General features: G+C 38.9%; 1 protein-coding gene across 1 annotated transcript in view; it reads right to left on the bottom strand.

Moving 5' to 3' along the window:
* Positions 1 to 27,466, bottom strand: part of LOC126162051 (DNA-directed RNA polymerase, mitochondrial) — a 310,992-nt gene that overhangs the window by 43,737 nt on the left and 239,789 nt on the right. The window contains exons 19-20 of the mRNA XM_049918295.1: positions 22,867 to 23,026; positions 5,372 to 5,478 (exon numbers count right to left, since the gene is read on the bottom strand). Of these exons, the coding sequence (XP_049774252.1) occupies positions 5,372 to 5,478; positions 22,867 to 23,026 (267 nt within the window). The remainder of the gene's footprint in view (positions 1 to 5,371; positions 5,479 to 22,866; positions 23,027 to 27,466) is intronic.

Here is a 27,466-nt window from a genome sequence, read left to right as displayed (position 1 = left end):
AAAACCAGAGCATCACAGATATTCACAGGCACTTGTAGAATGTCTATAGATATCTGGCAATGAACAAATGCATGGTGAGCTGTTGGACAAGGAGTCTGTCATTATCACAAGATCATGCAATCATGAAAACCAGTCCGATCTCCCGTGTGCCAACAGGCCACACACAGCTGTGACTCCAGCAATGCCGAAACATGCAGACACTCTTATTCAAGGTGATCGATGGATCACAATCATACACCTCACTGCTAACTGGATCTCTCTGCTGATAGTGCTGACACACTCGTCCAGCAGTTGGGGTACTCAAAGGTGTGCGCATGCTGGGTTCCTCACTGCCTAACAGACCATAAAGAGCAATGAAGGACCATACATGTTGAAATGCTTGTGTTACGAGGCTGAGCATGATAATTTTTTTGTTGAACATCATCACATGTGGTGAAACCTGGGTTCATCACTTTGAACTGGAAACAAAATGGCAATCTCTGAAGAAAACGTTCAAAGCCACATTCTCAGACAGTAAAGTCATTGCAACAGTCTTCTGGGGCTCTGAAGGGGTTATCCCATTTGACATTCTCTCTCATAGGCAACAATCAACTCTGACATTATAACAATATTTGTTTATGGTTCACTTAAATTTTCTATAACTTTTTTGCTTTAAAATTTTCGTATATTGGTACTATATTTTCTGTATATGTAAAGTAAAGTGTGTTGTACAGGAGATTGAAGTTCTTTGTATTGTATGTGAGTAATGTAAGTAAAATACTATGTAAATTGTTTATTATGTTAAATAATTTTCTGATGATCTTTTGTATTTAAAAATTTTTTTGTGTGCATAAGTTGTTCATGTTGTTGTAAATATGACAATTTAAGAAATGGTCACACTTAGCAACAACATAAGAAACAGGTGTTATGTAAAAGCCAGTGTGCTTTTGTTTAAAACGAAAGTGGTTCTGAGGAGTGGAAAAGGTGGCAAGGGCAAACTGGCATGCTACCTAGAGCAAGCACAGGAAGTAAATCGCACAGTCTGTAGGCAGCAGTGATTGACACAGCACCTGTGTGGAGCAGGAGAAGCTTTGCCTGCAAATTCACACAAAATGCCTTGGATGGAGACTGCAAATGGCTTACGGCATAGCTACAAGTTGTTGGGCTACTGTATATAGAACTGACTGATGTCAAGAAGAGAAACTGAGCCCATAGCGCAACAGGTTTGCAGGCCGTACTGCGGGTAGTGTAACCACCATAACTGTTCGCCACACCCGAGCCTACAGCTACCAGATAAGACTTTTATAGTAAATTTACTTTTGTACAGTGTGAAACACTAATTTAAACTGTGTTTTAATAATCATTCTTGAACTATAAAGAAAGTAGTTCACCCTGTTATTTCATCCTAATCATAACCCTGTATAGGGTTCCTTGCTGATGTGTGATGAATCTGAGTATCCTATTTTACACACTCATTAAGTGCCAAGTTAATATAAAGAGATACCATTTCAATTATTTTTGTGTTTTCTTTACAATTGCAAAGTGTTATAGTAAACGTTTGCTCAGGTAAAATTCAATCAGAACGTAGCCAAGTTATTAGAATCTGGTAAATGACTATACAGAGCTTGTTCAAAGAATAATAGCTTTTGAAAGTAAATTTCCAGTGAGAAAGAGGTTTTCTTGAAGTGAATTGATCAGTATAAGAAGTATGTGCTTTAGTATCTAAGTAATTACGTATTTGTTTATTATAGAAAATTCTTTTCTATAGCTCCCCCCTAGCCAAATTTTTTTAGTTTCCTAATCTACTGGGCTTCCTCTTTTTTAAAATATAATGTATAAGAGTGCAGTAGTCAAAAAGAAATTCCAGTGTCTGCACCAAAAAATTGTTTACATGGAGTAATATTTAATTTGAAGAACCAAATTAAACAGTAGGAAGAAAGTAGGCAAAATTCATACTTCATACTTCTGTTTTTCCAAGACTTCACTGTTTCATTGCCTGGATAGGCTGGCGACCATTAGTAAATGTTTTAAACCACTAAATGTACTTGGAACTGAGTTGTCCTAGCTTCAGTATAATACTATTCATTCTGCATTTCTATTTAACCGTTGGGTAAAAATCTTAGGAAACAAATTGAACAGACTGATTTACTTATCCATTAGACACGACACAAGGTCAAATCCTGTAAAAAGGGTAACACTATTGATTAGCTTTTCCTATTAAGAGGAATATCCTCCCATTGTGTACTGTAGTTGGAAACTAAACTACATTTTAGTAAGAGGGTTATACGTGGCTTTTCCTGTAGCAGTACCATTTTTTCTGTTGGGGTATGGTATATGCGACAACATTGAGACAGGGTTTCCTGTTATTCAGATAAAAGCATATAAATTACGATAGTAAAGTCAGAGTTATAAAGTATGGCTGTGATACTCTCAGAAAATTGAAGAAATGGCTTCAGTGTGTTCCTCACCACAAAACTGCAAATGAATTTCTAATTCTCCATGACAACGCAATACCTCACATAAGTCAGTGCATCCAAGAGGAGCTCATAAAACTTCATTGGACTCTTCTTCCTCATCCATCCTACAGCCCAGATCTCACACCTCCTGACTTCCACCCGTTTGGCCCAATGAAGAATGTACTCCACAGAAAGCCGTATGTGGATGATGGGGAGGTTACTGATGCAATACCTTTTTTCTACAATCTTGGTAATTCTTCAAGTAACAATTAGTAACTACTACATCATCTATATACTTAATTAATTTTTCTCACAATCTTTCTCCAAGAAATGAGCTTAAAACTCTTATAAATACTGTTACGAATACATTAAAACCAAATGTCAACACACAGAATTATATGATTTGCTTAGAAATAAAAATACATAAAGTAGCGTATGTATAAGTTTCAGGGTGTAATGGCATCCACCAATAGCCAAACATAAAGTCCACATTGCTAATGTCTTAGGCCCCTGAGAAATTATCCATAAGTATGTCTATAGCCATCAGTCAGTCTTGTTTTGTCTGAATGAGTTAATTTAGCATCCAAGCATCTACAAACATACTGGCTGATCCATCATTCTTCTTTACTACTGGACGAGAGGTACTGAAAAGGCTTTGTGCTCTCACTACTATTTCCAGCCCATCAAATGCTTAATTTCATCAGCTACTGCTGCTTTTAGTGACAATGGCTTGTGTTTGTCAGCCATACTATACTGGAAAGAACAGCATTCCTTTCTGATTCCTGATGTCATTTATTTATTTGAGTGCCCCAGTCAAAGCCTACGCACAAACCTCTGCAACGTCTGGCTTATACAGGAGCAAACACTAACAAAAACGCATTAGTGAAATGAAGTTTCTCTCATTGTAAACAGTTGGTGTGTGAGAGAAAACAGTATCTGGTCATGTTCATTTTGTATTCACTGGTGTCCCCACTATTTTTGGACTTACAGCATATCAGTTACGAAAGTTCAGATGCTATCCAATTCCATACTTGTCTTGGTGTGGATGGTGATGGGACATTCACTACTTCACCATTTGCTGTTTTTGTGCATTAATAGTTGTTTATGTTTATTGTTTGTACATGATACGGTGGTGAACAAGAAAATTTTGTACTGATAGGAAATGCCAAAAGTTTGGAATTCAAGTAACACTTCCAATGCAGTATCATTTCATAGCAAAACTAAATCTCTTGCATTGAGCTAAACTAAATCTCTTGCAGCTGAATTATGACATTTGGTAGCCTAATGTGGGCAGTTGTTAGCACTTCTTAAGAGTTACTTAATAATCTCTCAACATCTATCCAGAATTTGCTTCATTTACATAAGGAGTGTTCAGATGAAGAGGTACAAAATGTTGTAACATTCAAAGTGGTTGAGATTTGCATATGTCACTTTGGGATAATGTAGTAAGATAGTGATGGATGTGAATGTAGTTTCATAATCTCCCCTAACAAATTCAAGGCAGTGACCTCAGCAGGCAAGGCGATGCTCACCATCTTCGTCAATGTCCGAGGTCTGATATGCATTGAATTCCTTGAGCACGGAAAAACCATTAACAGTGATGTGTACTGTGAGACAGTCCTTAGTCTGTACAAATCCATCAAGAGCAAATGGCCCGAGCTGCTCACGGAGGGAGTAATTTTGTTCCAGTCCACACATCTCCAATGTCACACACCTCCAAGGTCACACAAAGTATAATGGCCAAGTTCAAGTGGGATCAGCCCGAGTATCCACCCTACAGCTTGGACATGTCTTCTGTGACTTCCATGTGGCTGGGATGCTAAAAAAACATCTCAAATGGGAGCACTTCAGCTTGAATGACAAACTGAAGAACACAGTGAAGGACTGGCTCCTGCCATAGCCCCAGGAATTCCGGGAACAGATAATACTACGTCTCATGAAACAGTAGGATAGTTGCGCTCAGGCCTGTAGTGATTACTTTTGAATAAAGACTTCACTTACACCCACATTGTTGTTATGTACCTTTTTTTGAACAACCCTCATATTTCTTTAATTCATTACTAGGTATATGATGTGTCTGGTTGTATAAGTTTATAATATTCATTTTTATAACTTTGTACTTTTGTCCTACTGGAGGCCTAAGAGCTTTAAACTAACTTAGTTATAGGGGAACTCAGAACCAGGGCATAATTTGGCATTTCTCTAACTAACAAATCATTTCCACATGTAAAAGAAAAAATGAGTGACAGACACAGTTCTGGGACTGACTAAGGATTGAACCTCAGGCCTTGTAAGTTGTAGTCTGATGCTTACTTACCTGGTCAGAGTCACACCAAAACACATACTATGCAAAACAACTAAATATACAATTTTTACTTGCAATATTAATGATGACATGATAAACATAGTGAAGAGGTATGAAATAGACTGTTTAAAAAAAAAAGGGGGGGGGCTATTGAGATGTGCTGAATACAAGCTTTTCTGCAGTTTATGGAACACTGCTGCAAAGTGTTGCAGTTGTACAAATATAAAAATGTCACAGATCCCATATGCAACTCTCATCACGTAATAGTAAATAGAGAAATTTGTTACTTATATTTGTTTACAGTTTCGTTTAGACTATTTATAATTCCTTTGGCACTCCACAACTTGAGTTTAGTTCTTGTTGTCACCAAAAGAAATTTTTACAAATGTAATAGTTTCTGGCAGCTTGTTCCTTCAATAATTTTTATATTTTATGAGAAAAATAAAATTAAATAATTTGATTGCTTCCAGAGTCAGGATAAATGTAACACTTTGGCGACAGTTCATAACCAGAGAAACTGAAAACCCTTGTATTCTATACACTTATGCAATAAATTACGTTCACAAAATCAGATTAAATACACTTATTCCAAGGCTTGATAGCTGACAAAATCATGAGAATAATGAAGTACCTGTATCTCCTTTGTGGATGTAAACATCTCTCGCAAACTATCAAATGTTTTAGTTACGAGGTAAGTTGATGCTGGCCACACAAACTCCTTTGGGAAGCCTTCCAGATCTGCAACAAACAGTTAGAAGAAAATAATTCAACATGTCATTCAATATAAGAGTTATTTATTTTGGAGATGCTGAGTCGCAGATAAGTAGAACAAAAAGACTGTCACAAAATAAGCTTTCGGCCAACAACACCTCCGTCAAAAATAGACAACACACACACACACACACACACACACACACATGTAAATGCAACTCACAGTACCAGGTAGTCTAGCTTCAGCTACCAGAGACTGTGGTTATATGTGTGAGAGCTGCGTTTACGTGAGTGTGTTTGTGTGTGTCTGTCATCTATTTCTCACAAAGGCATTGTTGACCGAAAGCTTATTTTGTGACAGTCTTTTTGTTGTGCCTATCTGTGACTCAGGATCTCCACTATATGGTGAGTATCGACTATGTAATTAGATGAATGACGAACACTAACTTCACTTAATGAAGGTTTATTCAGCACTTGCACATACAAGAGCGTGGAGCAAACTACATTTGTGGATACTTCTAGAATGTTCGAATTGAATATAGAAATCAAAATTTTACAGTCCAGGTGAGTTTTAAACTCACGACCCTCCATGCAACAGTTTAGTATCATAACCACTACACCATGGTGCTAATTAGCTTCTTCTGTGACATTGCTCCCTCCTTAAGAGAACAGCCATATAACCCGGAAGAATTATCAACAACAGTACCATCCGGTCGTGAAAGCCTTCATAGTATGATTGACGAGTTGCCCCAAAATATGATCCCTTATGACATAATAGAATGAAAGTAAGCAAAGTATGCAAGTTTTTTTTTTATATTTATATCTCCTACATCTGATATCTTTCTCACGGCAAATACAGACTTGTTTAGGTGCTTAAGCAATTCTGTGGTATGCCCTTCCCAACTGAATTTATTATCGAGTTGCAATCCCAGAAATTTAACACTGTCAACCTATAGTTCTACAGGTGCTCTCTCATCATACAGGCCAAGTACAGGGTCAGTCATCAGAGTTTCATAGCACATCGAAAGAATCTTGTTGGGCACCACCCCACATAAATTTATCATCAGCTTTTAACAACTCTTGGAGTGGCCTGGCGTTGATACAAAAGTCTTTGATAAAATGACAGTAATAAGAACATAATCCGAGGAAGCTTCTCAAATCTATAATACTTTTAGGAATAGGAAATTCCGTTATGGATCTCACCTTTTCTGGGCCTGGCCGTGAATCTTTGTTTGACACAAGGTGTCCAAGTATTTTGATTTCTTTTGCTCCTTGCTCCAAAGAGACACTTTCTTGGATTAAGTTTCAGTCCGCCTAGTTGGAGACACTTAAGAACGGCCCTCAGTCTTTTTATATGCTCATCAGATGTCTCTGAGAACACTATAATGTCATCTAAATAACGAAAACACATCATCTACTTCAGGTGCCTTAGAAGATTATCCATTATCCGTTCAAAAGTTTCTGGTGCATTACACAAACCAAACGGCATTACCTTAAACTCATGGAAGCCCTCAGTGGTGATGAATGCAGTTTTCTCATGATCAGCCTCATCTACTTCGATTTGCCAGTATCCCAAGTACATGTCCATGGTTTATAAAAACTTAGCCCCCTTCAGACAATCTAGTATATCGTCAATTCATGGAAGAGGGTAAATGTTCCTTTCCTTTATCTTATTAAGCTTCCTGTAACCAACACAAAAGCGCCAACTGACATCCTTCTTCCTGATCAGGACCACTGGTGACTACCATGAGCTCTGCAAAGGCTGAATGATGTCATTCTTCATCATTTGCTCTACCTCGTTGCAAATTATTCGAGATTCCGTTTCTGACACATGGTATGCTCTCTGGCTTATTGGTTGATGGTCTCCAGCACTAATCCGTTGCTTCACCATCGATTTGTCTAATTTGCTCTTCACCTGTGGACTGATGCAATCAGACAACTCTTGAAGAATGGCAAGTAGCTTCTTCTGCTGTTCCTTTGTGAGATCTGGTGATAGTTGAGCTAGAAGATCTTGTCTCATAGTGGTAGCGCTAATTTCTCCCACAGACTCGGCATGGGAGGTTTCTATGACACTCAGCTATTCTGCAATTAAAGGCTCAGCGTTTGCTATGTACATGCATCTTGGAAGCATCTGTGGTTCTCGGCGACAGTTAACTATCCATAATTAATCAAATCTGTTCTTAAATGAGATGACAGAGACTGGGATGATCAAGTTATTCTTCAGTGGTATGCTTCTCTTACATTCCACTACAAGATCCATGGGTTGATGCATGGCATGACATGTGACAGTTACCTTTCTAGTGCTGACTGCAGGAATGATCACTTCTTCCAGCACACACAGTCTCCACACACTCAGATGCACAACTTCCTGTCCACAATATCTCATCTTGTCTAGCATAATCTTTGAGCGACCACAATCTATAACTGCCTGAGAAGCTTTCAAAAAGTCCCAGCCGCGAATGGTGTCATGACTACACACTGAGGGCTGTGTATGGGCACTTATACCCACATGAATGGTACATCTTCCTGTAGGTTTTACATATTTTCCATTAGCCACCTTCAGCAGAGATGTTGTGTTGTCGACGAATACAGTTTTCTGGAACTGGCAATGGTACTTCTCCGAAATGACTGAATATGATGCTCCAGAGTCCAAAAGAGCTTGGGCTTGTCAGCCATCCATGAGGATATCGACATAGTTTCCTATCATTTTTGTAGTGATCGACGGTGGAGGATTTTTCTCTTTGGTGGCCTCATCTCCAAGCTGTTGCACCCTTTAGTTTTCCAGGTTGCGGCAGCTAGGTGATCGGCTGGAGCTTCTAAACGGCGATGGAGACCTTGATCGGCGTGTTGGGGAGCATCTTCTCCAGCGGCCAGCTTGCTGCAATGGTGGCCTACATCGTCCTGCACCCACATCTTCTTGTTCATCTTTGTCGTCCTGGAGCTGGCATCGGCTAATATCGGTCTGCTGTCTTCTGGTGTGGGCATCATTAAATATCCGCTGCCTTTATAGACAATAGCACACCACATGTCTCGATCGTCTGCAGTGGAAACATACTGGTTGGTTATCCTGGGTCCTCCAGACGTCAGTCTTCCTTGGTGCCCAAACAGGTTCCTCATGCGGCATTGTAGGAACATAACTTTGCCTGGGAGTCGACTTATTCACCTTTTTAAAGGGAAATTAAGGATGAGAGATTGGGTTCAATGACTGTTCCACTTCCTCCTTTATGACCTCTTGTAGCATCTCAGTTTTTTGCTCACCGTATAATCCAAGTGCCTTCTGAACTTCCTCTCTCACTATTTGACGAAGAACACTTGTGAAATCTGCTTCTTCCTTTATCACAGACATCAATGCAACATTTGGAAGCCATTCGAACTTCTTCTGTGTAATTCTTTTTCGACACATTGTCTTGATATACTGGTACCATTTTATGAGGTCGTCTGCTGTCGAAACCTCCTTCAGGAGTAGGGCTTGACACATAGCCTCTGCAACACCCTTCATGAGATGTGCAATCTTGTCTTCCTCCTCCATTCTAGGATCCACTATTTTACATAGCTCCAAGACATCTTGAATTTGGGATGCTGTAGTTTCTCCTGGACGCTGTGCCCTGCACTTTAATTTATCTTCAGCCTTGCACTTCTGTCATTGTGTGTTGCCAAAATACTTGCACAGTTTTGCCTGAAATACTACCCAGCTTGCGAACTTCTCCTTGTTGTTCTCATACCACTGCTTGGCAGTGCCCTCCAAGTAGAGAGACACGTTAGCCAAACACAGAGTGTCATCCCATTTGTTAAATTTGGCTATACGCTCATATACCTTCAGTCACTTGTTTGGATCTTGGCCATCGTCACCAGAGAATGCCTCCACCAGAATAATGTTACGTAGAAGAAGGTGTAATTAGATGAATGACGAACACTCACTTCACTTAACAAAGGTTTATTCAGTACTTGCACATACAAGAGCACAGAGTGAACTGCCTCCGGCCAGAACATACAAAGTATATATAGAGCTACAGAACATTCCAGTACAATGATTCATGACATTTGTGGATACTTCTAGAATGTACTCGAAATGAATAGAGAACTTAAAATTGTACAGTCCAAGTCAGGTTTGAACTCATGACCCTCCATGCAATAGTTAAGTATCATAACCACTACACCATGGTCCTACTCAGTTTCTTCTGCAACAATATTGTTACATTCCATTGTGGATTTTCCATTGTTAGATATCTATTTTGTCACCTTAACTGGATATACTATAAAACCAATGTGATATGGATACAGCAATTTGAATGTGATGTTTTAAAAGGGGCCCTTTTGTAAGATTTATGTCATTTATTTATTAATTTTTTGAGGGGGTGGGGAACCACACACGTGAGTACATAATAATGCAATCAGTACATGCTGAATAGACACAGGACAAAGCATCTGAGAATGGGAACCAACAATATGACAGAATCAAGAGAATATCAGGGTTGTAATACTAAATGTAATGAATATTAAGAAGCCTATACAATTCTGTGGTAAAATTTAATTGCCAGAAGAGAATGCGTAGTTTTAATCAAAGTGCTCTAACCTGAATTTTGATGTTTTGCAACATGATTTTACTCACAACATTACCAGCTATGATTCAGTAGGACTTGATCACTTACTTCTACACATGATATTATTACTGAAATTAATAATCTTGTTATGTGATTAAATAAACTAGGTGACATTTCAGGTAAGTACACTAAGATTGCCATATAAATGCTTTAGTCAGGGATTCCTATAGTTGGATCTTCTGATGGTCTACAAAATCCAGCAAATCCCTTTCCCTCTGTGCCTACAAGGAATGTGGCCATCAACCGAAAAGTTATTTTGAACACTAAAGTGCTTTAGTCAACATCATGCTATTGGAAGTGGCTATTCTTGACAGTCTACAAAACTGACTTACAGTACACATTAAAGTACAGTGGGATGTACAATTTAAAGACGATTTTGATTCAGTGTACAACATCCACTTTTGCGTGGGCACACGTGTGCGCCAACACAAACACACACACACACACACACACACACACACACACACACACACAGTGTGTGAGGAAAAAGTAGTGATAGTTCTGCAACCAACTGGGAATAAACTTTGAATCTTACTCACTCAAGACCGGTCTTTACAGCAGCAGTGAGTGCCAAGAAATACCTTGCATGCATTCCCATATTATGTTTGTCTTAGTTTTGTGATGAACAGCCAAGACAGCTGTTCTGAGTAAGGCTGTTATCTATGCTGTGGTTGCTGTGCCTCTTGTCTCTTCAATGTCTATGATCATCATCATGAGAATGAATACAGCTTTTGAACCTGCAGTGTGGACTGATGGAGTCAATACCAACACTACGATAATAGATGACAACAACAATGAGCAGCCGCAAGGTGAAAGTGAAGCAGCTTAAACTGAACCATACATGACTGTTTTTGAAACTTTAACAGTGAAAGGAACACCAGGAAGGTACAAATAAGCTCTTTTCTGCATTAAAGTTAGCAGCTAAAGTAATGATAATCATAGACAACAATGACTTAGATGAAATGAAAAACATAATGGTAGTTAATCACACCTACAGATAGTAGAGCTAAACAAGAATTGTGCCTGCAGATATCAAATCAAACCAAAGAATTAAATCTCCCAGTGGATAATTAAATAAAAAGCTAAATAGCCAAAACAAAAAACAGAGAACTTGTCAGCTGCCACTGAAGCATCTAACCAATGTAATATTCACTGATTTGTTGAATTAAATGATACTATGCCAAAACTTGACAAACAACTGGAAAATCATACTGCAAAGTTGCAAACAGAAAAGGAACAATTAATATTAGATATTAATATAATTAATGATCAACTGAACAATTTAAAATTAACATTAGAAGAAGAGCTGATGTAAATAACAGATGTTTGAAAGAAGAGTTTAACAACAATTAGTAGTTCTGAGAACTGAAGTCTTGGAATTTGTGCAGGAAGTGTCATCTGAGGTAAATTCACAAAGAAAATTATGGGAAATGGCTTCTTGGATGTAGCAACTGAGTTATGGAAAAACTGACAAGAATTCAAAACTATACACATATAGGTTAACTGTAACATTCACTTGATTACGGAACTGAAAGAAATATTTCAAGAAAATCTGACTAGCGAAATGGGAATATTACACTGAATACCACTAGATTTTGTACAAAGAACAGAACATACTTTGAATAAGTTACATGTAATTACTAGCCAGATGGCAGAGATCACTAACAACACTGATGTTAAATGTACAGATAGCACTACTAATAAAGATAGCGGGCGTAAACATGGTTGGACTTATACTATTCATTTGAAGGAGAAATCTGAGGAATCTGCAACCAGAGGAAAATTAAAAGGAAGTACTAAGCTTTCAGCCAGAATGACAGTGAGAAATCCGAATAAGCAGTGGGAGATAATTTGTTTAGTAAGTGAAAGTTATGCATACAATAAGTTTCCATTTTTCAAGCCTGAAGGAAAATACACCCTATAGTCACTTTAAAGACATTAGAAGATGCTTTTCCACTAGTATGTGATGATGAAAAGAACATTAAATTTATAACAGAGTAACTTAAGGTCGAAGCTGGATAATGGGGAGTGCTTAATGAAAAAGAATTCCAGAATTGGAAAGATTTTTGAAGGTAATTTAAGAAGAATTATTGGTTTGAGGGATAACACCAGAAACTAACCACAGAATTACTTGACCCCAGACCATACAACTATACATGGTGTGGCTTTCTAAAGTCTTTGTCTTTTGAATTGTACCTAACAAGGGTAAAGTTCTTAGTCAGACCAATAAATGAGAGCCATCTAATGACAGTATTAATGAGTAAAATGACCACTAGGGGGTGGCGCTCTTATTTGGTTACTTTTTAAACTTTTTGTTATTTTTCTTAGGCTACCCCCTCCCCACTTTTTCAAACGAAAAGATGTAAAACTTTGTAACAACCAAACCCGTTGAAATTTGCATATGGCGCTTGGGGTAATGTAGTGAGACTTCTAGGGATGTGAAAGCATGCGTTGTCACCTCCCTCAACAAAATTCAAAGGTGAGTCCTCATCGGCAGGTGAGATGATGCTCGCTATCTTCAAAGACATCCATGGTGTGACACTCATTGAATTCCTTCAGCATGGAAACACTATGCACAGTGGCATGTACAGTGAGACACTTTGCAGCCTATGAAATTCCATGAAGAAGAAATGGCCTGAGCTGCTGACCGAGGGAGCGATTCTGCTCCATAACACCACTTATCCACACATCTCCAAGGTCACACCAAGTGTAATGGCCAAGCCGAAGTGGGAGCAGCTTGAGCATCCACCTTACAGTCCAGACCTGTCACTCTGTGACTTTCATGTGTTTGGTCTGCTAAAAAAACACCTCAAAGAAAAGTGTTTCAACTCAGATGACAAACTGTATGGTACAGTGAATGACTGGCTCCTTACTGAGCCACAGGAAATCTGGGAATAGGGAATCCTTCAGTTCGTGAAACAATGGAATATTTATGCTCAGGCCTCTGGTGATTACTTTTGAATAAAGAATTCAATTACACCTGCAGTGTTGTTTCATTTCAGAGTGCATACATGGACAAGAAAAAAAAATGGATTTTTCCCAGGTAAAAATATGCTTTTTCTGAGAGTAAATGCACTTTTCCTTGTTAAGGGACAGTATGCTTTCCCTTGGAACTGTAAAATTCATCCATTCTTTGAACAGTAAAGGTTTTATACACAGTCGTAGAACTTTCCAACACTTTACGAAAAGAAACACGGAAGAAAAATATGTTTTGGAAAGATCTTTCATGCGTAGAAACATGTGCACCACGTATTTTCTTATTATGAAAGTATAAATATGAATTCCATCAAGTAACGCACATTAGTTTCCAAACCACTAAAATTGTGACTGTGAAACACTTTTGTCAATGAAACATAGCTTGTGTCACATGATCCCACCAGCCAATGACCATATATTCAGAGCATGGGACACATGATGTAGTCAACCAATAATAATGTTACTGTTAAGTAATGTGAACTCACAAATAGGAAAAGTTAATGGTTTAAATTAATATATACAATGAAAGGCTAAAGAAACTGGTACAACAGTCTAATGTCATGTAGGGTCCCTGCGAGCATGCAGAAGTGCCACAACACAGTGTGGTGTGGACTCGACTAATGTCTGAAGTTGTGCTGGAGGGAATTGATGCTATGAACCCTGCAGGGCTGTCCATAAATCCATAAGAGTACGAGGGGGTGGAGATCTCTTCTCAACATCACATTGCAAGGCAACACAGATGTGCTCAATAGTGTTCATATCTGGGAAGTTCAGTGCCAACGGAAGTGTTTAAACTCAGAAGAGTGTTACTGGAGCCACTCTGTAGCAACTCTGGATGTGTGGGTGGCGCACTGTCCTGCTGGAAGTGCCCAAATCCATCGGAATGCACAATGGACAAGAATGGATGCAAGTGACCAGATAGGATGCTTATGTACGTGTCACCAGTCAGAGTCATATCTAGACATATCAAGGATCCCATCTAACTCCAACTCCACATGCGCCACACCATTACAGAGCCTCCATCAGCTTGAACAGTACCCTGCTGACACACAGGGTCCATGGATTCATGAGGTTGTATCCATCCCCGTGCATGTCCATCCGCTTGATACAATTTGAAACAAGACTCATCTGACCAGGCAACATGTTTCCAGTCATCAACAGTCCAATGATGGTGATGACAAGCCCAGGTGAGACTTAAAGCTTTGTGTCATGCAGTCTTCAAGGGCACACGAGTGGGCCTTCGGCTACGAAAGACCATATTGACGATGGTTCATTGAATGGTTCACACACTGACACTTGTTTATGGCCCAGTATTGAAATATGCAGCAATTTGCATAAGGGTTGCACTTGTGTCACTTTGAACAATTCTCTTCAGTCGTCGTTGGTCCTGTTCTTGCAGTATCTTTTTCTGACTGCAGAGATGTTGAAGATTTGATGTTTTAGTGCATTCCAGATATTCAGGGTACACTCATGAAATGGTCATATGGGAAAATCCCCAACTCATTGCTACCTCAAAGATGCTGTGTCCCACCGCTTGTGTATCAACTATTACACCATTTTCAAGCTCACTTAAATCTTGATGACCTGCCACTGCAGCAGCAGTAACTGATCTAACAACTGAGCCAAATACTTGTTGTTTCATATAGGCATTGCCGACTGCAGCAACATATTATGCCCTGTTTACTTACCTCTGTATCTGAGTACTGTAAAGGGACATCCTCCTCTAGCATAACTTTTCCTCGACAGAATTAGTCAATACCAGAACTACTTTTTGAATTCTGAATGGGTCAATATTATCTCAACTCTTTATATGAAAAATTTCATATAATTTTATATACAATGTGTTATATTTCAAGCTAATAACTATGAAATTGAATTACTTTATTTTTGTTGTTACAATCGATATGTACTAACTCTTATGCACACCTGAAATCTTTTTTTAACAAACATTTAAATTATGAGATATTTGGCACACTTAAAATTTCTATTATTAATTATGTATTCTGATACTGTTTAGTATGTTTATTTTTGGATTCATTCAAAATTAATAGAAATTCATTTGTCAAGAAAATCTGTAAACCCTTTGGAAAATTGTTATTCCTGTAGAGTGAGGAGGTAGTAGTTGGCATGCCTCTGATGTGATCAGATGTGTTTGTGTGTTTTTGTATTTTGGAAGAACAATGTAATTTCTGCTTTCTTAATTTGAAAATTCTGAAGGCAGTGTGATATAGAAAAATGCGAGACAATAAATTATCATGAAAACAAAAAATCTGCATAGTCCTTCATCAAAATTATTTACATCAACTGGAACATGAGAACCTAAAATGTGAAAATTTCAGTTTCAAGAATCAGATCACTAGATATGAAGAACTGGAGCCAACTACAACAAAAGGAGATAAGATTATATTAGTTTTTTCTTTCATTCCAATTGATCCGTAGTGAGGAGGTCCTCCAGGACATGTCAGAAAAACAATAATACCTGACAACTATTTACAACTAGAACAAAGAAACCAATGTACCCTTTTTAATGGAACACTATATGAAAGATTCATTATACAATACCCATTTACTAAGATCACATTAATGCACTCAATTTAAAATGTAGAAAGAATAGGCCGACTACAAGCAAAACGTTTTATGTTAGAAAATTGTTTCACATTTCATTCATACGCTCTAGTTTCTGAAGCATGAGATCAAAAAGTAGCAGTACGAACTTTTTATATAAATTTGTAATTGTCATATTCTTTCATAATTTGTGTGATGTACCCATTTCTTCTCCTTCCTCATTCTAACAAACAATCTCGTTATCACTCGTATAGCCCCGTTCCCTTTTGTCTGCAGGAAAGTTTATTTCTAGATGCGACAGGGATTCCCCTGGCAGACACATCACAAAATTCAAAAATCATCTTATGATTCATTCAGAAATCAACTTAAAATGTGTTCAAAAATGTTAAAAAACGAACAGGGATGCGTTTCAAAATCATATGAATAATGATAGACCAATGTGTGCTGAATGCTAGGCACTTTGTGTAACAAGGTCTTTTTCCTCAAGAATATGAATATGCCCCCCAACCCCCCCCCCCCCCCCCCCCCACCCTGAAATTGCCGTATGAGGCAGATACCTCGGTTTGCCCCCACCCTGGGCCTGGCAGCTAAGCCGCGCCAGTAAAATTTTTCTGGTTAACATCTGGCTGCTTGCTGCTACTGCTTAAACAGCTAACTGCAACACTTCTTTAGCCAGAAGTGGGAGAAGGTACTACTCATATGTGACTAAACTGCACATGCGCATGAACTCGCTTGCAACTGCTGAAACGAATCTAATGTAAGCAGTTGTGACGTCACACTCTTTGGAGGCAATTTGTTGTTATGAAGCACTGCATAGTCTTCCCATCTTCCCAAAGCCTTTGACACATTTTGCTGTTGGCAGACGCTTGTATGAGCACTGCATTTTGCTGTTACATATGGCACATTTCCTTCACAACTTAAGTTTCTCTCTCTCTCTCTCTCTCTCTCTCTCTCTCTCTCTCTCTCTCTCTCTCTCTCCCCCCCCCCCCCCCCCCCCCCCCACCTTCTTGTTCATGTTTTACTACTGCAGTATTATTCTGCAGTATGAGATACAGTAATATCCTTTGTTAAAGTATTGGTTCTTAACAGTCCCAGTTACAAAAATTTAATTGAAAACTAACACAATGTAAACTTCCCGGAATTCTAAAAAATTCACAGATTTTTCCCGGATTTCCAAGTTGTCCGGGTCTTATACACTCTGACATCCTTGATTTAACACAGTCTACAGTCTTGACTAAATATGATCAATGAGAAGTGCTGGGAAAAGTGTGGGGGCAAATCTTGCACCCATAGATGACAATCATTTTTTTTTCATATTTTTCTCTAGAATATGTCTCAGAGAGAGAATAAGTTCCTCATTGGTTACAAATGCAATCAGAACTAAAGAAAAGAGTTCTCTGTTGAATGTGAAGTGTAATTTTATTTGAACATTTAACACTGGGAACAGCCTAAGTGCTGTTATCTAAAAAACACGATGTGACACTATCACCAAAATCCTTGAGCTGATACCCAATGCATTTTCTAAAATAATTAATATAAAACATAATTGACAATACTTATACCATTCAGCATTAGGACTTATAATTACTGTCCTAGACCAAAATGTTTAACTCTACAACTAGTATCCATTAACTAAATTTTCTGTTGGTGTTTGGCGGAACATGATAACAATATTAAATAGGAAACACTGCCTAATGGTCTGCCAAACTGTATTTCTTTTGGTCATGAACTGGTTTTCAGTGTTGTAGGTAATTGCTTGGTTACAATGGAATGTTGCAAACATGGATAAAATAACATGTGACTTACATTATGCTACACACCACATGAAGGATGTTGTGATAGGCAGAAAGGAAAAAAAAAAGAAAAAAAAAGCTGGATGTTATTCAACTATCAGACTAAGGCTTTCATCATACAGAAGACAGCAAAATTCATTATAGTGCATGGCTGCACACACACACACACACACACACACACACACACACACACACACACACACACACACACCTGTTATCTCTGTGCACTAACATCTGACTGACTGCATATAAGGTGAGCAGCAGTCCTTGTTGGATTGGGTAGTGAGGGACAGAGGAGGTGTGTGGAGGAGAGGGGAGGGATACTGGGTAGCGGGAGGGTGGGGTGTGGGCAAGATCCCAGTGTTGCTTGTGGGAGTGTGCAGGGGCATGGGGGAGAGGGATGGGGGCATAAATACATAAATCCCAAATATAACAATCTTCAGATTGAGATTTTCACTTTGCAGCGGAGTGTGCGCTAATATGAAACTTCCTGGCAGATTAAAACTGTGTGCCGGACCGAGACTCGAACCTTTTAATCTGCCAGGAAGTTTCATATCAGCGCACACTCCGCTGCAGAGTGAAAATCTCATTCTGGGAACAGCCCCCAGGCTGTGGCTAAGCCATGTCTCCGCAATATCCTTTCTTTCAGGAGTGCTAGTTCTGCAAGGTTCGCAGGAGAGCTTCTGCAAAGTTTGGAAGGTAGGAGACGAGTTACTGGCAGAAGTAAAGCTGTGAGGACGGGGCGTGAGTCGTATTTGGGTAGCTCAGTTGGTAGAGGCAAAGGTCCCAAGTTCGAGTCTCGGTCCGGCATACAGTTTTAATCTGTCAGGAAGTTTTATAACAATCTTGTTTTACACTATGTACACAAACTGAATTTGATTAAGAGTTATACAATGTTGTCATAATAAAAATTACTCTCACTGTTTCGTTCAGTACTAACAGTTTTGAAGTGGTATAAGACACAGGCTTGCCTGTTAAGGTGAATAATATATGTGGATATTAATGTAATGAATACTCATCGATCCAATATTAAACTTGATAAGTTGATCTCCAGAGGGGGAGGGGGGGTAAAAAAAAAAAAAAAAGAGAGAGAGAGAGAGAGAGAGAGAGAGAGAGAGAAGAAGAAGAAGAAGAAGAAGAGAGAGAGAGAGAGAGAATCCTCGATATGCCAATATCAGTTATGTTTAAAAATCATTTTCATTTTAATACAATGTACACTGATAGAACACACCAAAAACACACAGTTGAAAATGCCTAAAGTGGGCATATATTGCAATATAACATGCGCATATATCTCAGGTCTGCACATGCCCTGATAGCAGAGTGTATTAAAGCAGCACTCCTGCGATGGGGAGGTGTGCCAGCCACAGATGAAAACCACCCAGCAGATTAACAATGAGGGTCAGTGTGCTGGCCAGCTTGGATGTTGTTTTTAGATGGTTTCCCACATTCCACTATGTGCATACCAGGCTGGTACCCACAAACTGTCTCAATAAGACGATTCACAAAATTTAGAAGAAACTTTCAGTCACTTTCTCATGAATAACACTACATGCAAACAGTCGGGGTACACATATTCCATTCCAGGAATGGCGACAGGAAGGGCACCAGTACACCCCTTAAATTAATCACGCCAAATCCGTTCACAACTGTGTCAATCCTGCATCAATGTGGGTCAAAGTCACAAGAAAAAGAAGTTATAGAGAGAGCTTTGCAACTTAGCTCTTCATGTTCACAGACCACCAGCAAGATGAGTCAGCAACATGCCAAACTATGAGGTTCATTCAAATGAAACCTGCTCAGTGCATCTAGCTTTGCCTTACAAGTAAGTTGACACCACATAACTGGGGGTATGGTGGCATCATCTATTGGTAGAGAGACTGATGTGTGTACACAGTTTGATAATGCATAACGCCAGTGTGGTTCCACACCAAAGAGAAGATGGTCTCACAAGTTATCATCCACTACTGAACATGTAGGCGAGTAAGCAGGAACTATGAGGAGTGATTTGATTTTTGGTAGTGAAGTGAGTTTGAGGCAGTGAAATGTATCGACAGTTGAAGGCTGTGTACAGCGAGTACAGTCTGAGTCGTTTAAGTGTTGTGGAATGGCGCGAACGATTCCTTGAGGGGTGCGAGTCGCTGGAAGACAATGCTTGTCCTGGACAGGCTCATCATGTCATTACACTGGAAATGGCTGCGGAAATGAATGCTTTAGTCCTGGACAACCGCTGAATCATTGAGGATGAGGTCCATTGGTTACTGGGCATTAGCGTGGGTACCGCCCACACCATAATGCATCAACACTTGAATCTTAAAAAAATCTGTGCGCAGTGGGTTCCCCACCAACTGACCGCCGAACAGTGCAATACTCGAATGGCGCTGTCTTTGAGTCATCTGCAACGTTATCATGAGGAGGAATACGGCTTTCTGTCACTTATTGTCACAGGTGACGAAACGTGGTGTCGCCATTTTGAACTGAAAAGCAATCATCAGAGCAAGCAATGGAAACATTTGACTTCACCACTTCCAAAAAAATCAAAGGTCATGCACACCAGTTTTGGTAAGGTCATGGTGTCCTTTTTTTGACCACAAGGTGCCACTGCTTGTCGAGTTTCTGGAATGGGGAACCACCATCAATGCCCAGCGTTATCAAGCCACTTTAGACAAGCCATCAAGTCGATATGCCAAGGCATGTTGGCCAGTGGCGTTATCCTCCTGCATGATAATGCTCGCCCACACACAGCCAATGCAGTGAAGATGGCATTGCAACAGTTTCACAGGGAAATGCTGGAACATCCACTGCAAACAAGCTATTCACAGACATCGATTTGCAACAGACGATGAAGTGTGTGACTGTGATCCAGACCTGGATCTGACAGCAGCCTACTAGCATCTTCAAGGATGGAATCGACCAGCTAGTGTGGCAACGGGATAAATGTGCCAACAGTTTTTGCGACTATTTCTGAGTATGAGTACTGTGTATAAATACATTTTTGAGCTAATAAAATCATTACTGTTACTTTACACTAGCAACTGGGTTTCGTCTGAATGCCCCACAATAGTGAATTTCTATGTCATGTTTCTCACAGTAATGTCTGTAGCGCCAAGAATATGACAATAAAGACTAACTGTGCAATTAAGTGGAAAAAGATGGATGAATAGCGGGCTTGTGGGATAGGATCCCAAAGAACTGCAACTCTTGAGGACTGTGATGTAACAGTGAGCTACCAATGGTGGAGATGATGGAGAGCTCTGTTAGTGCAACCTCCATGCAGTGATAAACATTTGGATAAAGGAATCACTATAACCACCGTGGTGAGCAGTGTAGCAACTGTCCAGAAATGTGGTCACACGAATGGTAAACAATCACTTGCAGAAAGTGGGTCTGTAATCCAAAATTTCTTTGCCACATTTACACTCAACAGCAATTTGCTAGACACAAGTCTACAAAATAGAGCACATTTGAGAACTGATCTAAACCAGTAGCAATCAGTGGTGAGAATCATTTTTGTCTAGGAAGAAATGATAATTCTGTTTACGTTCATAGGCATACTGACGACCAGGAGTACCTCTTACATGTTTGCACTCTCCAGTCTAGAACAACACAAGTAATCTTAGTTCTCAGCAATGAGTTACGCATCCCTGTTACCTCTGGCATTTATCCAGCAACCAGTGATGAGTGGTTTGTATATCATTGATGTTCTCTCTTCTCTTTTATGACATTGTAAAAGGACACCTTGTGTGATCTGGTATTCCAGCAAACAGAACAATATGGATCATTCTATGCACTATAATATTTCTAAGAATGAAAATCTCCTCTATAAGACTCACCTTGGATGTCGTAAACAGGTATCTGGAAAACACAGATTTCTCTGCTTGTCCATAAAATCCAGAATTCTACAGACAAAGGCACCAGATTGATGCTATGCTCCTTGACTTCTGGAAGGCATTGAATACAGCTCCACACAGCCGTTTAGTGAATTCAAGCTTGCCAAGTATGGGTCCAGATTTGTGACTGGATTCAAGATTGAATTCAATATTTTATTCAGAACAGGAATCTACAGATGTAAAGGTAATTTCTGAAGTACCCCAAGGCAGTCTTCATGGCCTTTACTGTTTACGATATACACAAATGATCTATGGATAACACTGGAAGTGCCACACAGTTTTTTGCAGATGATGCTGTTGTCTATGGGAAAGTTGCAATGCTAGGAGACTGTAGTGAAATGCATGAAGCCTTGAAGAGGATCAACAATTGCTGTAGGGACTGTCAGCTGACTGTAAATAAAAGGTTCTTGAATACGACCTCTCAGTCTGGTACCCACACCAAGTAGGATTAACAAAGGAGATGGAGAAGATCCAACAAAGAGCAGCATGTTTTGTAATCGGATCATTTAGTAAGTGCGAGATGTTAAATATATTCCAGTGGCAGTCACTACAAGAGTTGCCTTTTGTATCACTGAGATGATTACCGTTAAAATTTCAGGAGCATACATTCAAAGATGATTCCCTTACATCTTGCGAATTGACCACTATGAGAAAATCAGAGAAATTAGAGCCCAGGGCTGGGAGAAAAATAACAGTACCCTAGGTACCATCCATCACACTCTGTAAGATGGCTTGCAGAGCATAGTTGTTGAGGTAGATTGAGATTACCACAGGGGCAATACAACACCCCTTCTATCCTGAGCCTTTAGATCTCTATGACTCAAACCCACTCAGCACATGTAGAACCTTAGCTGGATGGTGTATGGCAGCTAACATATTATTAAGAAGTGTTCTATACAAGGGCACATCTTTATTCTTGCATCAATAAATCTTTCAAATGTCAAGAGGACCCCATTTCAATCAATGTCACATACCATCTACTTCATGCATATCAACTTGGGAACATATAGGCACATTCCTACCATCAGTTTATCAATGCATCTCAATCATATAACAACATACCGGTATCCATGACATTTTACAAAAATGCAGAACCACTTCTGAGCAATTGTCTCAAAAATTAGTGCAAAGATCTACGAAGATGCAAGAACTACAAAAACTTGGATATTGGTGTATAGATGTAAATATTAAGCAAGCATTAGTAAATAGGCACCATCTGTTCGATATGCCTGGGAATGCAGCTTTTCTAATATTTTGTTGCGTCCCTTTACAACTTCTCTAAACACAAACTGAATACAGCATATTAATATCAGATAACTGTAAATATACCCTACAGTAGTGGATTTTGTTGATTTATACCAAGCTTGATCCACAGCCTACAACGTTCTCTTTCTCCAAAGGAATATGGGACATGATCTATCTATAAATGAATGATTCACGGTAAGAATATTTGTTTTGCTTGTTAATTATTTCATATCATCTAACCAATTTAACATTTTTGCATGTTTATTTGCAATTTTTCTTCTCATTTGTATGCAAATTTCATTTAACAACTCAATGTAATGTAAATTTAAATTTTTTGAAACTCACCTTTCAGCTGGCGTGCTATCTGCAACCTTGCACCAAATCTGGTGACTCCATAAACTGTTGTCATAACAGTCTGTTTGATCACTTTTCTTTGCACAAATCCTTCCAACACCTGGGCAATTTTAACATTATTCTGTGCATCTTTTGCTCTTTCCCTTTCCACCTGGAATTTGAAATTTTATTTAGACAAATAATAATGGACAAAACATGAACAGGCAGTTGACACTTTTAAGGGGGGGGGGGGGTGCCTATAAATTGGTTACTGTCTACTAATTAACTGCAGTCTTTAAAAATTAAATGCAGAGGTTAGCTTTAATGAACCCTGTTACCTTCTTCTGCTACCCTAACAAAATTTAGTAATTTGGTCATATGGCAGGTGTAGTTTACTAGACATCTAAGTTTACTTTAACCCAACAATTTGGCTGTTTCTTGCACTGAATTAATGACCGTTGTGTTGGTTATATCTGCCACTGTGGTGCTGTTGCAGCAGGGATTAGAGTGGGCCACTAGCTGCTCCCACTCATGTAATTCTTCGCATGCCTCGCCATGCTTTCTTACGGTGTGGCATAATCTGATACATTTTATTTCACTTTTCTCAAATCAAATGACTGTTGCAATTGTAATTTGCCAACAATTCGAAGCTTTGTGCAACAGCAACATGTATTATGAAAATAAGCATATTACTTTTGAATCATTTTGGTAGAATTTCAGTGGGGGAACCAATGCATAGACTTTTGTTGTACAATATTCACTTAGAAATTACTTCTCATATGGTACAATTCCAAACAAGATATTACACATAGTGCAATATCGCACTCTTTGCAACAAACAGGTTTATCTTCTTATTTTATTTCCCTTGACGTATGTTTTGCTGCAGGGTCTTGTTGGTGCTTGTTTCTTCTCACTAGAAGGAATATGTTTAGGAAAAGCGTCATCTAATCGTTGTGAGGCTGAAATTTGGCAAAGGTGACTCACTTTTATTTGTTGAGAGGAAGAATTAACAAGTGCACTGCATTTTTCAAGTAAACTTTCAAAAAGCTTAATTCAGGAATCAAGTCTCCCAAATTTTCTGAGTTTCTTGTACATAAAGTATGAATTTAGAGCTGCAACATCCATCAGATGGCAAAATGTTATATTTTCAGGTATGATTCCGTGTTGCTGTATAATTTTTCATGAAATGGTCATTTATGTTGGTGTCATCCATTCTGTCAATGTATTTCAAGATAATTTATGACTTTGTTGTCACTGTTTTCTTCTTCTGAGTTTGTTGTAGTTGGTCACTGTAAATAGTTGACAACATGTAAATACTTTTCCTTATCTCATCACTGCATTGCCATCAATTTCCCTTTGCAACAAGTCGTAACTTCACCGTTCTTGAGTTTTGTCTCCCTCAAAGCAGCTGGCATTTCCTTTCTGTTACTGATGACTGTGCGAATGCCATCAGTGCTTTGCAACAACAAAATAAAATAAGTGGGGACTTGTATAAAATTTTCCAGTAAAAATGTTATACCCTTACGCTCTTTTTTCGGCTTTTTCTGCAGATGGTCAACCACTGATTTCAACTTGCATAATTTAGCAGGAATAACAGACTATCTTGAATAAAAACTTTTGTTCTTAAATTGAAGAAACTTCAACAGACAACTAAATCTACTTTATATTAGTTTTTGGAAAATTGGTGTTTGCAGAATTTATTTCCTTGTATAATACATTTCAAAATATCTTGTAGGAATAACATCACAAACAAGGATATAATTCTATATTTGCTTGTTGATTCCCCTTCGTACGTATACGATCGTTGTTTCGGAGTGTCCACATATCAAACTACAAACTGTTCAGCAAATTTGCTCATCTCATTGGTTTTCATTATTAACAACCAATGATCAAAAACGAATGTGAAAATTTGGTTGATCTGCAAAATGAATTTTTCCAGCTGGTGTACCTGTAAATGCAAATGTACTCCTATCTGCACTACAATTAACAGACCCTGTTCTTGTACAACCAATGTCAGCAGTCAGCATTTTTATGATGTCACCTTCCCCACTTGACATTTCTGTACCACTGCCACTACAGCTTGCATCATCATTAACTTCACAACTGCTTGAAAAGCTTTTACTAGATTATTTATTATCACTTTAATAATCTTTAAATAGCCCACCATGCACTGATGAGGATAATACATACTTTGACATGTTTACTCCTGTCTACTACCCAATGAAGTACTTGTTTCAGACAATAGAAAAGCCAGAGCCACATGTGAGGTATCACTAACACTAGGTACCGCAACCCTTGTGGCTGATAAACAAATCTTGAAAACATTTTGTAGTTACTTCTGAATGTTGCCGACTGTCAGTCCAGGCATCATTCATAGAGCACGCAGTACATTGCTGCCAGTTGGCTCAAACTCATTTCGGACAGCATGCGTAGTGAAGCACTGGGCTTGCCCGAGTCCAGCTCATAGAGCACAGAGGCAGTGCACTTGGATTCTGAGCACGATCATGGGGTTATTCCCTACAGCTTAGGAAAACATGTTTCTTTAGCAACAGGTACACAATGTGTCGAATTTAGCGTGCTTTCTGTAGAGTGTATGCACCAAATGGAAAGAGCTTAGTGAAGAACAGTACAGACTATTTATGTTATGTCAGCAATATATTAGTGAAAATTAGCAACATAAAAGAAACCCATACATTGAGTGGATGAAGGTTCATTGTTTGTCCTCTCCAATCAAAAATGACTTGACGCCTATGGAGATCTCTTATTTATGACTTCCTTGCAGATGTGATACAGCATTATTGCCATTATTTGAATAGACAGTTCATATAGTCCAAAATAGTAAAAGGGATGCCAGAGCCTCTTACTCTTAATAACACAAAAAGACAGCTGTCACAGAACAATGCACTTCCTAGTGGCACACAATGAATTACTCTGGCATTAGGCTGGGAAATTCCTGTGATTACAGCTGACAGAAGTTGGAAAACACTTAGGTACCATTTTTATTAGTTGTCAGTCTTCCAACGAGTTTGACACAGTCCACCATGAATTTTGCTCTTGTGCCAATCTCTTCATATTACAGTATCAATTGCAGCCTGTATCCTCAACTTGTTTTTTATGTACTGGTATTCCAATCTGTGTCTTTCCCTGCAGTTTTTACCCTCCACAGCTGCCTCTAGTACCATGATAGTTATCTCCTGGTCTTGTAACACATGTCCAGTCATCCTGTCCCATTTTCCTCTCAGTGTTTTCCATATTTTCCTTTCCTCACCTGTTCTGTAGAGACACAGAAAGCAGACAAGCACAGTCAAAGCCGGTATACCTGACCAAAAGTCATCAATAGTATCAAATATAGGCTTTGATTTGAGGAAGATATTTCTGAGAATGTACATCTGAAGCATAGTATTGTGTACAAGTGAATCATGGGTTGTAAGAGCACAGACAAAGAAGAGAATCAACACATCTGAGTTGTGATGCTATACACAGATGTTGAAAATTTGTTGGAGTGATGAGATAAGGAATGAGGAGGTTCTCTGCAGAATCTCTGAGAATGTACATCTGGAGCATAGGTTTCTGTAGTAGTGAATCACATGTTGTAGGAACACCAGTAAAGCAGAGAATCAAAGCATTTGAGTTGTGAACCTGTAGACAGACGCTGAAAATGTTCTGTAGAGAATCTCCTCATTCCTTATCTCAGCACTCCAACAAATTTATGTTTTGATTTCTTCACATTTTTCCAGCAGCCATTTTGTCTCAACGTTCCTGCATTTTCTATTTATTTCATTCCTAAGTGACTTATACTGCTGTATGCCTGTCCTTTCCTGAACTTTTTTAACTTCCTTGTTTCACTGATCAACTGAAGAATTTATGCTGTTATCCAAGGTTCCTTTGCAGTTACATTTCTTGTATCTATCTTTGTCTGTCCAACCACTGTGATTGTCCTTTCTAAAAATGTCCATTCCTCTTCTACTCAACTGCCTACTGTGGTATTCATCATCACAGTATCTACAGCCTTAGAGAACTTCAAACACATCTCATCGTTCCTCAGTACTTCATTATCCTGCTTCTTTGATCACTGATTTTTCCAGATGATTCTCGTAGACTTCAGTCTACTTTTCATCCTTACTAAATTGTGATCTGAGTCTATATCTTCTCCTGCATACGTCTTACAATCCAGTATCTGATACTGGAGTCAGTCTGATGATGATTTAATCCAGCTGAAATCTTTCTGTGTCTCCAGGCCTTTTCCCCAAGTATACCTTCTCCCTTGTGATTTTTGAACAGTGTATTCACGATTACTAGCTGACAGTATTATGAAAAGAATAGATTGCTGTTCACCATATAGCAAAGATATTGAGTCACAGATAGGCACAACAAAAAGGCTGTGAAATAAGGAAGCTTTCTGCCTAAAAGGCCCTCTTCCAAATTTGGCAACTTACTTTGAAGCAACTTAGCAGTTTTGTGTCCTGTTCCATCTGCATACTGAGCCTCAATACATGCCCTAATTTCTCTTCTCTTCTCCTCAAGCCCCCCCCCCTCCTCCTCACCCCCACCCCAAGAGATATACATGGATACATCAGAATTACAGCACAATCTCAACTCTATTACATATTAG

The sequence above is a fragment of the Schistocerca cancellata genome, chromosome 2, assembly GCF_023864275.1.
Source record: "Schistocerca cancellata isolate TAMUIC-IGC-003103 chromosome 2, iqSchCanc2.1, whole genome shotgun sequence".
NCBI classification, from domain to species: domain Eukaryota; kingdom Metazoa; phylum Arthropoda; class Insecta; order Orthoptera; family Acrididae; genus Schistocerca; species Schistocerca cancellata.
Note: the sequence above shows the minus strand (reverse complement) of the source record. Positions and strands in the feature narration are given on the sequence as shown.